At 44.2% G+C, this 17212-nt stretch overlaps 1 protein-coding gene across 1 annotated transcript in view; it reads left to right on the top strand.

The window, feature by feature from the left end:
* DCTN1-p150 (dynactin subunit 1) overlaps positions 1 to 17212 on the top strand; it is a 67009-nt gene that overhangs the window by 5335 nt on the left and 44462 nt on the right. The window contains exon 2 of the mRNA XM_050193396.3: positions 3063 to 3353. Coding sequence (XP_050049353.1) covers positions 3071 to 3353 — 283 coding nt within the window. The 5' untranslated portion in view covers positions 3063 to 3070. The remainder of the gene's footprint in view (positions 1 to 3062; positions 3354 to 17212) is intronic.

Below are 17212 nucleotides of genomic sequence, written 5' to 3'. Positions count from 1 at the left end.
AATGAGGAGGGAAGATAACCGATGGTCATTAAGGGTTACGGACTGGATTCCAAGGGAAGGAAAGCGTAGTAGGGGGCGGCAGAAAGTTAGGTGGGCGGATGACATTAAGACGTTTGCAGGGACAACATGGCCACAATTAGTACATGACCGGGGTAGTTGGAGAAGTATGGGAGAGGCCTTTGCCCTGCAGTGGGCGTAACTAGGCTGATGATGATACTCAAGGTTACCCTGTATATTATCAATAGAGTGTGAATTTCTTAGGTGCTGTCAATACTTGTAGTCACACTGTAATGACACGGGATCCATGTCATCATATAAGTAAAAAGGAAATGACTCGAGGCTCCTTGAGAGTTGGAAAAAAATACAGAGTCCACAGAGTCCCTCTTAAGGTACTTGGTATGCTGTACCAGGTATGCTGGAAAGAATGTTAGATTTACAGGGAAGTGGTATCAGTGATATTGAGTGCACTGTTTCTGACTCAATATCACTGATACCACTTTCCTGTAAATCTAACATTCTTTCCAGCCATATTTGAATTGTGTACTTTTGTATTTCCATGGCTGGCTTGCTTTACATATGATCCATGCCTCAGATTCCACTCATTCTAATAGAACTGGTGCAGTAGCTGAGTTATGATAAATGGAAAGCCTTGCATAGACTTTATGCAAGGCTTATTGGTCAATGACAGTGTTTTTACCAAGTGATGGTTTACTTTAAGTTTGCCTTTTATTAGTGGACTCAGCCTTATTCTATATTTTGGCATGATTTTCGCACTGCGAAGCACTGAAGTGCAGAAATGAAAAAGAATGAAGGGTTAGCGAAACAACGGCACACAGCGCTCGTGTCCTTTGTATCTGAGCACTCGCGTTTGTCCTTCTTTTGCTAACCCTCCATTCCTTTGCTTTTCATTGGGCACTTCAGTGCTTTGCACTGCAAAAATCATCATGCCCCAAACTTAGACCAACTCGCACAAATCGCTATTCTTATCCATGTTCTATATCTATTAGACAGTCACCAACCAAGATGTTTATTAGAATTAACCCAACTTTTGGGAAGTCATTTTGACTAGTTAATCAAGGATGGCTTCGGAAAGCTGCAGCAGCTTTATATATCCGGCTTATGGCCCTGGCAGTGGTTCCCTTGGGAGGCAACTTTGTATAGGCATTGTATATAGGTTGGGGGTGATGCTCCCAACAAGCGAGCATTTTTGCGAGCACTTTGTGACACGTCCATTCAAATTTAAAAGAAAAATTTAGTACTAAGGCTGCTTTATGAGAAACTGGGCTTTTTATGCGGTTCAAAATTTTGTTGCAGTTAGTCCTTAATTGAGAGAGTTTGCAGTTAGCAGCAGCAAAAAAATTTCCACGTGGCTTCTAAATGAACTGTTGCCACTCTATATATTGGTCAGGTGATCCAGTGTGCCGTGGAAAAGGGGATCTTTACAAATAATTTGTAAAGATACAGGGCAGCTGGTTAGCACAGCACCAACATACACACATACCAAGCCAAGTTTTGTAAATGACAAATCTTGCCAGGAATAATTCTGTGAAATTATGCATGGAAATGGATCCAGAGTTGGAGAACTCATGTTTTCTTTTTGTGATTTCTAGGCAGGGTACGAGATCATCTAGCTAGCATGGTTTGTATAAGTGTACCTCACTTTGGAACAAATCTTAATCCTCTTCTGTTGTTCAAAAGTGAGCTAGTTCGTTGACCAGGTAATGCACTATGATTTGCAGCAATAAAATGGTTTATGGAAGAAATCAAACTGACAGAAAAGATGATGTGCCTCATCATTCCGCACACATAGTATTTCCTATAGCTTTAGCAATAAATCTTTAGGTTTCTTGTTGGTGTCAATTCTTTTACCGTGCTCCTTTGCTACTGCACATTTAAGATGGCAAGTTTTCATGTGCTTAATCATGCTTTGCTTGAATGATGCAGAGAGTGTTCTTGTTCTTTCAAAGGGGTTTGAGGATTTGTTCAGAAGTCACAAAAGCACATAACATCTTGCCTTAGGTTTAAGCACTATTAGCCAGGCAATGTGTATACACAATCAAAATCTGTTACTGAATACGTGTGGTGCTTCTGAAAGCAATATTTACCCAGATCGTGTTAGCTGCTGCTGGTTCTCTGGAGCAATTGCTGGGTGCAGAATACTTTTGGGAATATTGCTTCATCTTGTAAGGAATTGCCTGCGTGGTCAGGCATTTTTGAGGAAAGCAATGCTAAAACATGAGACTAATATAAAAATGCAGACATGAGTGCTGTGAGCACGGCTTAGCCCAGCAAGTTTCCAGAACTACTAGTGTGAAGCACAGGTAAGGATTGTAAAAGAAGTAGAAAGTAGAAGAGTGCTACACACTAGAAAGGAACTGAATCAAGGTACAAATTGATCCTAGTTGGTCCGGCATTTTGAAGGGAGCAGTGCTGAAACATGGGACTAATTAAGAGAAAGACACGAATGCTTGGCGCTGGATCAGGGGCAGCGGCTGCCACACCTTTATTCGATTAGCTTGGTGGAAACTTGAGCATGTATACTCATGGCAAGATAGCGAAATGCCATCAGACGGTATGACAACCTTAAAATAAAATATGACTGAATAACTGCTTGTTTCTTAATTGGTTCACATGCTGTCAACTATGTCGACAACTATTTGCCAGTGCCCTTAAAACATGCTGCTATGTTCGTGGCTGTGCAGTGGTCCTGTGGTCAGCACTTCAAAACACAAGGTCACTCATGCTGGCATGCCCTTGTGATCCACTATGGACATACTAATGCCACAGTGCCATAAACGTCTTTATGACAGCATGACTTTGAGAATTGTACAAGACTATAAAAAAAAAATAACGGAAAAAAGAAACTGCATGCAGTTTACACCTGCAAATAGCTTGCAGCCAATATCAGCAGGTAAACAGGTTCAGCATGCAGACTGCAATTCATAAAATGCAGTGTGTAAAGTGAATTGTGTTTTAGTAATGCAGTACCAGTGGAAATTGTGGTTAATGTGCTCAGATGCAGTGCGCAGGCCCAACTGTTCAAGTGAGTTTTGTGTGTGTAGGGAAAGACATGACGACTTTCGATGGCAAGGTGATTGAGGTTGGTGCCCGTGTGGAGGTGGCTGGCAAAGATGTGCGTGGTCGGGTGGCTTTTGTTGGTAACACAAGCTTCTCCTCTGGCCGCTGGGTGGGTGTGGTCCTGGATGAGCCCAAGGGCAAGAACAATGGCACTGTCCAGGGACGTACCTACTTCTCCTGTGCTGACAACCATGGCATTTTTGTGCGCCAGTCGCAGCTACGGCTGTTGGAGGAAGAACCTCCTGGTGATACTCCAGAGCAAGCAAAGCCCCTTGGTAGGTATACAGTGTGACTTTTAATGCTCCTTTGCTATATTTATGTAGGTAGCCCCATAAAATGTGATATCCAGCTAGTTTGAATTCCTCTGTGAAGTGAAAGCAAGCAATATTATCTAAATTCTGATTTAGTTGCCATATTGCTGCCTCACATCTTTTTTTCTTTTGCGTAATGTTGTCCCATTTAATTTTACTAACATGCTATTATTCATTTTTGTGCCCTGTGCTGAGCAGGATAGCCATATTAAAAATGAAACTTCCTTTGATTGCATGTTGCAAGCATGGCATGATCAGGCTTATGTTTAGAACATTCCTTGTGTAGCTCAGTATTGCGCTGCAGTTACCATGAACTTGGATTGTAGCGCGAAGTGACGCAGACAAAGACTAGAAGCAGACAGGACGAGCGCTACAATCTGAGATTGACATGTCTCTGTCCATGTCACTTCGCACGACAATCCAAGATCATGTTACCGTAGCAGCTCGCCCAACTTTCTATCCTTTTGAGTTACCATGAAACCTGCCGGCATAGGCGTAAGCTTTTCATTTTTCCGGGGGGAACTGGGGCCCGACCAGCTTTCCGAACCCCATGTATGTGTATATATATATATATATTCAGGGAACAGTTCTGTAGGTCCGGTGCATAGATAGTTGAAGAAACGAAGGAGCACACTTACGAAAATGGCATTTTTCATGTTTAACGTTTCGGCCATGGCACGGCCTTCGTCAGAATAAACACAGATACAAGTGCGCACCCGCTTTTATGGGCATGCACGGCATGCGCACATGGGCGTAATCAGCAGTACATGCACATGTACATTTGAAAATGATAACAGAAAAAGTGCAGCAGTAAGTATAACTTGAGCATGATAAATGATATGTGTGAAATATCATTATGGTATCACGATGATTGTACATGAAGTTACGGAATCATATCAATTGCGACATGGCAAAACTAGGAACAAATTGATTTGGCATGGTTTGTCAATTCTGTACAAGAACATACACATCAAGATAAGGCAGAAAGGTATGACATTTTTTCTACGCTCTCATTGATACCAGGTGGCACAGTGTTAAATTTATGGATGAGAAAGGATTCTCATACTTCTAGATCATGGTGCGATTTGAAACCTGATTGTATTACTGTTACTTTGATGTTGTCAAATGTATGACCTGGCAGTCAAACGTGTTTAGACAATGGAAGGTGCGGCAAGCTGTTAACGTGTGCTTTGTGGTTGTTGAATCTAATACGGAAAGATGTTTCGGTCTGACCGATATACTGCATATTTCACACTGAACATTCAAGCAGATCGATGATGTTAGTACTGTCGCAAGTGAAGTTGCCGTTGATTTTAACAGAAAAATTGGATGCTGTGCTTCTAGCAGTCTTTGATGTGGCCATATGTGTACAAACTTTACAACGGAGCTTATTGCAGGGATGACAACCAGCAGGAGCAATCGCTTTAGTCTTGGAAGAGGTTACTAGGTCACGCAGATTCCTCGAGTGACGATAGACCACTCTTGGTGATTCCGCGAAAATGTTTTTAAGATGGTTTAAGAGATCACAACGTCGTCTAACTAGCACGTGCAAACTTCCCATTTTAAGCCGCGTAATATCGTGTCCATGAACCTTTCGAACGTTGTGGGTGCATTACACAACCCGAAAGGCATCACGTTAAACTCGCGTTAAATCCAAATGCTGTCTTTTCTCTGTCGTCCTTGTGTATAGGAATTTGCCAGTAACCTGACCGTAAATCAATAGAGGAAAAGTAAGATCTCGCGAAGAGGCAGTCGATGGCGTTGTCAATTTGTGGGAGCGGGTATACATCTTTCTTAGTAACGGTGTTCAGGCGACGATAATCAACGCAGAACCGCCACGTACCATCTTTCTTCTTCACCAATATCACGGGGGCTGCCCAAGGACTAGATGATTCTCGAATGACGCCTTTGCATAGCATTTCTTGGACTTGATCGCTGATTATCTTGCATTCTGACGGAGACACATGATAGGGTTTTTGTCGGATTGGCTGGGTGGCTCCTGTGTTGATGCAGTGACGAGTTCTGGACGCAGGAATCGGTGGCGGGCCATCATGCTGCCCAAAGTTGAATACCGAGGTGTGTTTCGTAAGCAGGGCCATCAACACTCAATGCTTGTGATCGCTGAGTGATTTATCAATCATGGAAAGTGTTTTCAAGCTCCCGGGGCTCGAGACACTGGTTGCTCCTCCATCGGGTAGCTCTGTAAGTGCTGCCACCAATACGGGCGAGTCTTCCTGAAACGTGGCAATCTTTAGTCCTTGAGGTAGCACTGCCGCTTCAATGGAACAGTTTAGTGCCCATAGCCCCGCGCATCCATTGGTCACTGAGACCACACAGTGCGGAACTAACACGTTTTTCTTGAGGCAGTTCCGATGTACAGGTTCCACTGTGGCATCGAACGAGACAGGAGTCGGAAATGAACAGGCAAAGGCAACACACATCGCGGATAAGGCGAGCACAACTGTATCATCAGACACGCACAACACACTCTCCGGGCAAGCTGCACCTTCAAAGAGCACAGGCGAAACATTGGTGTCGACACTGAGTTATCCCGTCCGGCAGTCAACATTGGCACCACACAATTGCAAAAAGTCAATCCCCAGAATCACGTCATGCGAGGAGCGAGGAAGAACAGTAAACTCTGCATTAAAAACTTTCCCACCCAAAGACACATCCACGTTACAGACACCAACCGGATATAATGATACACCACTGACTCCATGGAAACTTGTGCACTGGTCCCAACGAAACATAACCTTGCGTCCCAGAAGGCCTTTAAACCCCACACTCATGACCGAGACAGTTGCTCCCGTGTCGACTAAAGCCATTTAGAGAACCCATCAATCAGTACATGAACCTTATTCTTCAGCATGAAAATAGTTGGAGGCAGTTGAATCGGCAGCGCACATTTTCCAGTGACCTCACCTCCATCAGCCGCGCTGGCTAGTTTCCCGGCGGGGGCGACACGAAACGGCACCGAGGCAATGTTGACGTGAATCGCAGCCGAGGGGATGGTGATCGGGAGTCTCGGTGGGCTGGTGGTGGCGTCAGAGTACGGTTGGAGGCAGGGGAGCGGTAGTGGTTTTGGGTTCTTTCTTCTCCAAAGTAGGTCTCCTGGGTGGTGCATCGGTCCTCTCGGAAGTGGCCTCTTGAAGTGGAGCCTCCTGGCCATTGAGTGCGCAGTGTACGACCGCTAGATCGCATAGTCTGCGCTGACGGTCCGTAGTTCGATGCTCGGCGTCGGCTACAGTACCTAGCTATATGGCCAGGCATGCCGCAGAAGTAACACACTGGCAAAAGGCAAACTTCAGAATGCAGATTGAAGTATTCTGCCGAAGACATCGGTTGAGGGTAACGAGGCTCTTCCCCTTTAAAGTGGTAGGTAGCTGCAAGTCTTCGTGGACGAAAGTTGCGTGGGCATGGATCAAAACGTTGAGAGTGTGATTCATTGCGTGGTGGTTCGGTCGTACTGTAATGCGGTTCGTCTCTGGAGCCGTTAAGATCCGCGACGTTCGCTGAGTGGTTCCAAGTAGCCGAAGGGGGTTCCCAGAAAGTGTCTCGGAAAACGGAGGAGCTGCAATGTGGCGCTGCATAACGTGGCTGTTCGTCATGCCGCTGGAGCTCCTCGTGGACTATCTGGTGAATGACGGATGAAAGGTCTGGATGCGGAGGACTCGTGTCAACACTTGCTATGGTCGTTACATTGGCCAGCCATCCAAACTTCGGTGTAATTTGACGATTCTTCAGCGCCTCGAATGTAAGGCAGTGCCGTATCAGTTCTGATTCAGTGTTCAAGTTCTCTTTACCAATGAGGAAGTTGTACACATCTTCCGCTGTTCCTTTTACGATGTTCCCCACTTTATCTTCCTCTGTCATTTGAGGGTTGACGGTTCGGCACAGCTTCAAAATTTCTTCGATATAATTAGTGCAAGTCTCGCCGGGTACCTGAGCTCTCTGGGCTAATGTGAATTCCGCACATTTCTTCTTTGTGTCCGAGTCACCGAAACACTTCTTGATCTCCTCAACGAAGCGTGTCCATGTAGTTAGCATGTCCGCGTGGTTGTTATACCATACCAACGCCGTGCCGGCCAAGCAGAAAACAACGTTCCTAAGCTGACTGGCAGGGTTCCAGTTATTGTATTGGCTTACCCTTTCGTAATGGGTTAGCCACTCATCCACATCTTCCTCTGCCATCGCCGAGAATGTGTGTGGCTCTCGGTACTGCTGGATAGGGACAAGGCTCGCCAAGGCACTGCTGGTGAGGGTATTTTGCTCTGTGGCCATGATTGAGCACGACGGCGAAAGTCCGGCGAGGCAACGGCTTTGGCGTAGTTCTTGTGCTGATGGCTTGGTTGTAGGTTGTGGTAGTTACACAGCACAGCTCCACCAAATGTTACACATGAGGCGTTTAATGCAGAATGAGATGAATCTGGTTGATAGGCGCGTTTTGAGAGCAGTCCCGAGGCAGCTTGGCTACCGTCGTTCTCTTCTTTTTTCCACCTGGCTGTCTGCGGCAGCCGTGGTTCATGACAGAGCTCGTGACAATATAATTCTGTAACTTCATGTACAATCATCGTGATACCATAATGATATTTCACACAAATAATTTATCGGGCTCAAGTTATACTTACTGCTGCACTTTGTGCGGATGCCCAACTTTCACGCGTCCCCTGATATGTTGTTTTCTTACATAGCCCCTGTCCAAGAGCACGGGAGAGAATCCCACAACTTTTTCTGTTATCATTTGCAAATGTACACATGCATGTGCTGCCAATTATGCCCACGTGCGCATGGCCATAAAAGTGGGTGTGCACTTGTATCTGTGTTTATTCTGATGAAGGCCGTGCCACGGTCGAAACATTAAACACTAAAAATGCAATTTTCGCAAGTGTGCTCCTTCATTTCTTCAACTAACTATATACATATATATATGGTTAGAGCATCACACGCATAATGCGATGATGTGGGATCATTCTCCACCTGCGACAAATTGTTTTTTCATCCACTTTCTTTTGCGTTAATATATCATTTCTTTAATTCAATTGGTAAGTACAAGTAATTTTCTCTGTGTTGCCCTTGGTGTCTTTGTTTGTTGGCTTCATATGCTTTGATTAATAAATATCAGGCCCCTCGGTTAACCCATTTCTTCTCGTTCATTACATAACGAGGGTCTCGAATCTGGCAACGTTGATGCCTTCAGGTAGTATGTGTGGGTTTATTGACCAGTTGCCCTCACCCAAAAAGGTCACATACTCGTGATGCCTGCGGCGGAAAGGATGTTCAACATCCGCCACCAAGGTTTGTGAGTGGTGGCACTGGGGAACACTCCCAAGGTTAGTTCTAGTAGAACACATAAATACCCAAGAAAGTGGATGGGGAAACCGTGCCGCAGTAGCTCAATTGGTTAGAGCATCGCACGCATAATGCGATGACGTGGGATTGTTTCCAACCTGCGGCAAATTATTTCTTCATCCACTTTCACTGCCATTAATTTATCATTTCTTTAATTCAGTTAAGTAGTAGTAGTACAAGTAATTTCCCCTATGTTTTCCTTGGTGTCTTTGTTTGTTGGCTTCTCATAATATGATTATATGTATATATAACAGTTGCACTTGAAGAAACTTCATGTAACCTCAAAGAATGGTTCATGTGATGGCCTTATATGAGTATTTACAAGACGTCGTGGGAGGAGACAGTTTAATTTCACAGCCTGAGTCCTCTAGCACCACCAAGAATGTGGCGTCTCTCGGAGGTGTAATCTTCCTTCGTGTAATTCTCGTTTACTTCGCTATCACTAATTTGAAATTATGGGATTTTACATGCCAAAACCACGATCTGATTATGAGTCACGCCGTAGTGGGGGACTCTGAAAATTTGGACCACCTGGGGTTCTTTAATGTGCACCTAAATCTAAGTACAGTGAAACCTCGTTAAATCGTAGTTGGCCGGAGCTTGGAAGAAGTACATACTAAACGGTTATACTGCTTAACCGAAATAGCATGAGATTGCCCACTTACCTGTCAAAAACGGAACTCGGAGAGAGTGTGATGAAAGAAAAAAAAAACATGCATTACTTATTCAATTCGCGCGACAAAAGTGATATTTTCGATTGATGCTGCGGACGCCTAGCAGCGACGACAGCGGCCTCAAACTTACTGAAGCTGTGAGCCAGCTTTTCAGCCAGCCCCCTCTTCTCGGCAAACACTCGCATGGCAGATTACTTGTTGGTGTTCCATGTTCTCTGTGCACACGGGCGGTAGCGCTGCAGAAGTTGCGGGGCGCCTTTTTCATTGCGAGGTGCTGATCTCGTCGCGACGATTGCATTCACGAGGCTGACGTAACGCGCAGCCTCTGCCACTGTCGGACCTGAATCGCCCATGGTGTCGCTTTCCATGTCGTCCTCATCACTGTCGCTAGTCGACACTTCGACAAGAACAGAGGCAATGATGGCAAAAAGTCGAACCTCGTAGCCAACATCTCTTCGCGGTCGCAGCAGCGCTGCCGAGCAGCAACTTCGCATTCCAAATGCCACACACTGTAATCAACAGTAGGTCCCTGTCGCGTGCCAGCACCGACTTCTTTGTGTCACGTTCGATAGCACGAATGATGCCTAATTTTTCTTCTATGCTGAGCACCCGGTGTCTTTTTTATCCGAGCTATGGCATGACGCGAGTCCTTCTTTGCACGACACCACAATGCTCTCTGGCACGGCGCACGGCGCCGAAGTGATGTTGATGTGGCTTCACGCACAAACGCACAGGGCACTTCGAGGCCGTTCTGATCTCTGAGGCTTGTTCTGCCGGGCGGCCTGATGGAGACGACGCACCGCTGTGTTTGCGCTACGAAAAGTGGAAACACTACGTGTTAACCGATATGTACGCAATAACCTGGTACAGTTTATGCGGATAGAAAACATGTTATATTCAATGGCCACTGAGTCAGGGATTTGACTTTACTACTTTTAAAATGAAACTACTATTTAAGCGGGTACGGTTTAACGAGGTTTTACTGTACCATGGGTGTTTTTGCATTTCGCCCCCATCGAAATGCGGCTGCTGCGGCCGGGATTCGATCCTGCGACCTCGTGCTTAGCAGCCCAACACCATAGCCACTAAGCAACCACGGCAGGTTTCGCTATTAGTAATACTGCTTCGCCTTTCCGGAGAAACTGCAGGCTCTCTCTCTCTCTCTTTTTTTTTTTTTTTTCGGATTTTGAGTGTATCTGGTTTGCCCTCATTTCGGTTACTGAGTGAATTATAGAGGATGTGTCCCAACTATCACGCAGCAAGACCCAAAAAGAAGAGCAATTGCATTACTCGAAGAAAACCTAGTGCATATTGTTTTCAGTACAGTGGAGTGAGTAGCTGCCAGTAATTATTCCGTTACTGAGATTTAATTAGGTAATTGCAGTTAATTATCTGACTCAAAATGTAGTGTCCTGATTATCAAAGTGTCAATGAGGCATTTCTAGGCGCCCCCAAATAACATCTAACTGCTGTGCTTTGAGCGATGTACTAATTGCGTACAATATTTTCCGACTGATAAATAAACCCCATGAAATATCAAAAATACCACGTGACTGCGCTCCCACCTGCATCATAAAGCAGTGCCCTCAAATAAGCTGATTGAAAGCAACTGCTTAGCCTGTCGCAAACCCGAAGACACAGCTCATCACCTTGATAATGGTACGAAAGGAGTACCAACAGCAGGTTCCGCAGCTTCGCAGTTATTCCTTCCTCTCATTTCTATGTCACACTTATTATCTGTCTCTCAAGGCCGACTGATCACATTGACAACAAAGGCCCCTCGATAATGTGGCCGAAGCGTCGCTCTGACCACACACGAAACGTGAAAAACAATGCAATAGGAGAGAATGTTTTCAAAATCCCAACTCTGCTCGCACCGCATCAGCTATATGGCTATATTTCGGGCCAGAAACTTGCTTCGGACCACAGCTAAATTGAAGTGACAGTTTTGTTTGTCATGAGAGTGTATACCTGCTGCAAGAACATGTGCATGGCAAAAAAAAAAAGAAAACCGTAATAAACAGACTGGGAAGCGACCCACGTGTAGAGAAGTGGTAAAACCGATACTTTCAAAAAAGTTAATGTACCACTTCTAAATGAGCCGAATTGGCAGTCGAGATGTCTGCACGAAAATAAATAAATCAATAGAAAAGAAACATCAGATTTCAGTATGCCCTTATTAGCTATGAATTCATAAGTGCAGTTGAACACCAGCTGCTACCTAGAGGATGTATTTGAATAGGTCTCCTTCTGCAGCTATGCAGTATTGAGTCCGCTTTATCACATCTTTAGGGGCTTTCTTGATGACTTACGCTGGAATTCTACGGCAGACATCTGTTATCCTTGCCTTGAGCTCATCTAACGTCATCGTTTTGATCATATAAACACAATCTTTCACATATCCCCAAAGAAAGAAATCTAGTGTAGAGAGGTCACGTGACCTAGCCGGCCAATTTAAAGGCCCGTGCCTTCCAATCAATTGTGCATGAAAAGTCGCATCAAGCCAGTTTCGTGCCCTTCTGCTGCTGTGTGCTGGTGCCCCATCTTGCTAATACCACAGCAGTGGAAGGCGTGTCAGCGGGACTTCGCTGGGAAGCTCATCCACCACTCCTTCAAGGCTTTTGTCCACGTGAGGCTTTTGTGGTGTGTGATAAAAGATGGACTGATTATAGCACTGGCATAAATTCTGTGCCACACATTGAACGACCACTGGTAGTGGTGCCGATTGCGCTTTACCCAGTGTGGATTGGAGTCCCTTCAATAGTGCGCATTATGCAAATTTACCTGGGCATTTCTGCAAAAATTGGCCTTGTTGTTGCACGTGATGTTACTCAAACAGTCCGGTGACTCATCGGTTTTTGTGCAGACTGAATTTGAGAAATCTAGACGATTCTACAGGTCCCTATCTTCCAAGCATTGGTGCTGGTTAAGGTGGTGTGGGTGAAAGGCAGAGTCATTTAGAATCCTTCAAACTGATGACTTGGAAATTGGTACCTGGGCATCCGCGTCACGCACACTAGCATGAGGGTTTCAGGCCATAAATGCTAGAACATTCCTGCATAGGCTAGGACTCAAAAGTTTCCACCATTTCTGGAAGCTGCAGGTTTGTCTCAGGTTTTCATAATTTCTGATAGTCGATGCGTTTGGTCTGCCGCCACATTTCCATGACTGATATGTATTTGTGGCCTTCCTCTTGTTGCCATTTGCAGCTCCCAAGGCAAGCATCATGTTTTCCTTCTGCTTATGAGAGAAAGACGTGGCGACTGGGACAAAACACTTTTGTCCACTAATGCTGTCCAGTCGGTGTGTGATACAAGATTGGACTGATTATAGCACCGGCATAAATTCTGTGCCACACATTGAACAACCACTGGTTGTGGTGCCGATTGCGCTTTACCTGGGCATTTCAGCAAAAATTGGCCTTGTCTGTGTACGTGATGTTACTCAAACATTCCGGTGACTCATAATCGGCAAAGGTTTAAACTGGCACATTTAAACCTTTGCACTGATGTTGTCAATACGCTTTCGTGGAGATAGGTATTATGGCAAAAAAAAAAGAAAGAAAAAAAGGTCTGTGCACTTCATCTACGCTAAAACAGCTATCAAAGCTTGTTTCAAACTAACACCAAACACGACGTGTTACTTCAGCAGAGGCATGGAAGGCAAGGAACTAGCTCGATCACAATGTTTTTTCTTTATTTCCTTTATGTCGTTCTGGTTAACAGAGGGAGTCCGTTTGAGTGCTCTGCTTTATGATGCGGTTGGGGAGCGCGTTCACATGGTATTTTTCATATTTTGCAGGGTTTATTTATCAGTTAAAAAAAATTAGTACTTAGATGTCCTTTGGCTGTGCCTACAAGTGCTTCGTTGGCACTTTGGTAATTAGGAAAGTATGTCTTGAGTTAGATAATTACAATTACCCAGTTAAATCTCAGTAACAAAATAATTACTCGTGGCTACTGCACTATACTGGAAACAATCAGCCACAGGTTTTCTTTGAGTAACATAATTGCTTTTTTTTTTTAAATCTTAGTGCATAATAGTTAATTGGGACACCCTGTATATATTTATGAGCTCTGCATGCAAGTGACAATGTTTCCATTCCTAATAAATGTTGTAATTATTAGAAGACTTTTTTTTAACGAATCGTTAGCATTGCTTACTGAAAAGAGAAGCAATACATAGACACATATTATTCACGTGTATTTCACACGTGGTTGATAAAAGCTGCTCTGCGAAGGGGTGACTGAAGTCTGCAGTTTTTTTTTTTTTCAGGGTCAAAAAAGTATGCAAAGCAATTTGAAGCAAGGGGAACATACAGCAACATATTCATTCTCTAGGCATAGACTATCCATACTTTTAAAAATAATTGTTAATTGGCTACCTCCTTCTCATTCAAATTGTCAGTGGGTAACAGATGGTTTGTTTATAACAACCATCTTATAGAAAGCTGAGTTGAAGAGGGCTTAAAGCATAAATGTCCAGTTTTCCGATGGATATATCAATTAGCCATACTTCTCAGTGACAGCATTCATGAACCCAATTTATGAACCCAACTTCATTCCTAGTTAGTTTAGATCTTGAGGCTATAGACCACAGTCATAACTATCTAAAGGTTACCTCTGAATCGACAACAGGCACTGGTTTAAGCATTGACTGCTGACTGGTAAGCCAGGCTTACTCCATCCGCACCTACATAAGTCCTTGATGTGTTAATTATCTTGGGACTTTTGTTAATTGCTCATTTGGTTTGTGGTGCATACACAGTGGCAAATACCTGGTGACTCAAGTTGACATCAAAGAAGTTCATTGGAGAGCACCGCATATCCAGAGTTACATACCCACTGACCCAAGTTGGTCCGATGGTTGCTTTTGAAACCGGCCCTCAGCAGAGCAGTTTGATGCTCTACCCATTTGACCACGGACTTACCCAGTGACCCAAGTAGGCAGGAAAGAGGTTAGGTGCAGATGTTCATAGAGACATACTACAAACTTGAAGTTCCCAAAGAACGCTAATAGCATTAAAAAATTTGGTTAGAGTGCCACTTTAATGAGCCTTTCCATAGAAAGGGACCATCATTGCTGACGTTCCTCTAGGAAGTGTATTCAGTTTGAAACTTCGCCATAAATTGATTTAAAGCAGCAGCAATCTCACAGTACAAGTCCAATAGGCATAGAACAATAAGCACTTCATGCAGGTAGACCCTGTCGCAAAAATGTAAAGACCAGTGAGCCATTTCTGGTACTGGCCATGTAGCCTTTGCCTGTTTCTTTTTTTTTTTTTGATCAGCTGTACGTTTGTAGAGGAAAGAATCTCCTTTCTGAAAATGCCTTGTAAAGAAAGGTATGTTTGACAATGGGTTGCGGGAAGAAGGCTGTGGTGGCATTTGTGCATAATTTATTGCAGGAATAGACATTTAAATGCACCTTGGTATGCCCTTTGATGTCTGGTTCTCCACCTTTGCTCTCGACTTATTTTAATGTGAAAGTATTATATGCCCCATTACGCAAAAATATGTCAGCGTAGTTGGCGTGACCAAAAGATGGTACCAAAAATGGCCGACGGTGCAGAGTAAAAACATGTTACAAAATGCCCGAATTGATGTCAAAGTTCTAAGGGAGGTTCCTGTAAACTAAGTAAATTAAATACTTTGAAAAGAAAATTTAGTAAATGTTTATCTCGGTGGGAATCGAACTCGAGGCTCTGGGGTGTAAGTTGAGAACTCTTCCCTGAAGCCAAGGTGGCTCCACAGTTCTGGTTGACTAAAGGTTGGCCTAGTGCGTGCGTCATTGGGCGCCTGACGGCGTAGCCAATCAGGAGAAGATGGCGCCATGTCATGAGTGTATAAAATGAGTGTATAAAAATAAAAAGCAGTAATGTCCATTTGAACGCCGCTGAGCAGTCCTTCAAGTCCTCCTTCAGGTCCTCCTCGCCGGCAAGCGAGTGGTTTGAGATGCTTGGCGCATTTTGATTTGGCCTTGCCGAGGCACAGTTAGAATACAGGCAAGAGCTTGCAAGAACAAGGAATGCATGGAAAAAAAAGATTTTAACTAAAGAGACTATAGTGCTTTCGCATTCTCACACGTAATCAGCCTTAAGTGTCATTGCCAAAATTTTTTTGTCTCTCTCGATGGCGGTTTCTTTTTTTTAAACAGAAACTATGGAGATAACTCTCCATGCGGCTGGGGCTGAAGACGAGCTTCTGATCTAGTCTCACACAGTTCCGTAGAGTGTCCCCAACCCATAGCGCAAGTAATTGCAGCTCGGCGGGTTCGGGTGAATAAGGAAACCATCGGAGTCAGCTGAAACAATATTTATTGCTTGGAGAGTAATAAGAAATAAACATTTGCAGAGGGAAAGTCCGTTCTGTAAGAGGCATTAAATAGGCTCGCCTCGTTACATGTGGTGTCAGGCGACGGGGTGAGGGGTCACTCACAGCTGACAGGCAGATATGCTTGTCCAGCACAGAGAGGGTCTCCTCTGAGAATGCTCTTTTATATATTTTTACCTGTGCAAAGGGGCAGCCCCCCTTGTGGAGAGACTGCTATTTCTCCTTATCCCATGGGTCTTGGGAAGAGAAGTGCGCTTTGCAATGTTGCAGGAACGTTGGGGAAACTGGGAAAATGGGCATAGTGTGCCTTCCCCGTGCTACCTGCCGGCTTCTGACATGGGCTGCAATGTGCGATCACACCGACATTGTTCGCTGAAGGAAATTGGCATGTGTGCTCCTGAGAAAGCATCCTGTGTGCACCACATTTAGCTGTCTGAAGTTGTAGTCCACAAACTCTCAAATAGAATGATCAAACATGCATGACAAAGCAGCATTATTAGGCCTTAGCTACTACACAGGGAAAATCACACTTCGTGATCTTCACTTTCTTTCCACTGTCGTGCAGCTTGTTGGTTTTCTTGGTGCGGTTGTACTGTTTTCATTGTTATTCATTGAATTCGAGCAGCTGTCCTGCCAATGTAGTCATGCTTTGTCTTGTATAATATGTTGTACGCAGCTAACTTTAAGTGGCCCACACAGACATTGCCCTTCCTTTATTAAGAGTGCACTTTAGGGAAGAGTCTAATAGCAGTTTCTATTGGTACTATACAAGAATTATGGGCCCAATACCGAAATGTACAGGTCCCATAGAGATTTCTGCCGGTCTTGTAGCTTCTTCTACAGTGCAATACAATGTGCTATAAGACAAATACAATGATTTATGGGTCCCAATTTAACCAGTAGAAGTAGTGATATAAACTTATATTGGACAAATAAAATGCTTTATGTGTCCCAATAGATGCAATGGCAGTAGTGATCATTACCTAAACTTGTATGGATAGCAGTGCCCGGCAAGAAGCCGACCAAGCAGACATGCCAAACATAGAGAATGAAGGCACAGGAGGCTTTGCTTTAATAAAGGAATTATGCATTCCAAGCTGTATATTTGTTGCACTGAGGATATTTAGCTACTGTTTGTTGTTTCACTGTGTCATTTTGTAGAAAACAGAGCTGGCTGCCAGCACATCTGTAGGGGTACTGCAGATAGGGCTAGATATGCTTCTTGGCATAACAGCAGAAGCAACCATAATGAGCAAAGTTTGGTAGGGTTTGCCTAGAATGCTTCGCCTTAAAATGAACAATTTTAATGCACCTTTGTAGAACAAACCGCTTTGGTACACCATGCTCCTATCTACACCAGTACACTCATAAGCTAACCGACCAATACAAGCTATCAGTGTATCAGGTCTGTTGTTTCATAGACCAATACCGGCTGCCCGTTTTATCAATGTCTATTTCATGATGC

This window comes from Dermacentor andersoni, chromosome 1, assembly GCF_023375885.2.
Source record: "Dermacentor andersoni chromosome 1, qqDerAnde1_hic_scaffold, whole genome shotgun sequence".
Taxonomy (NCBI): Eukaryota; Metazoa; Arthropoda; class Arachnida; order Ixodida; family Ixodidae; genus Dermacentor; species Dermacentor andersoni.
This window is presented reverse-complemented; position numbering and strand designations above follow the sequence as displayed.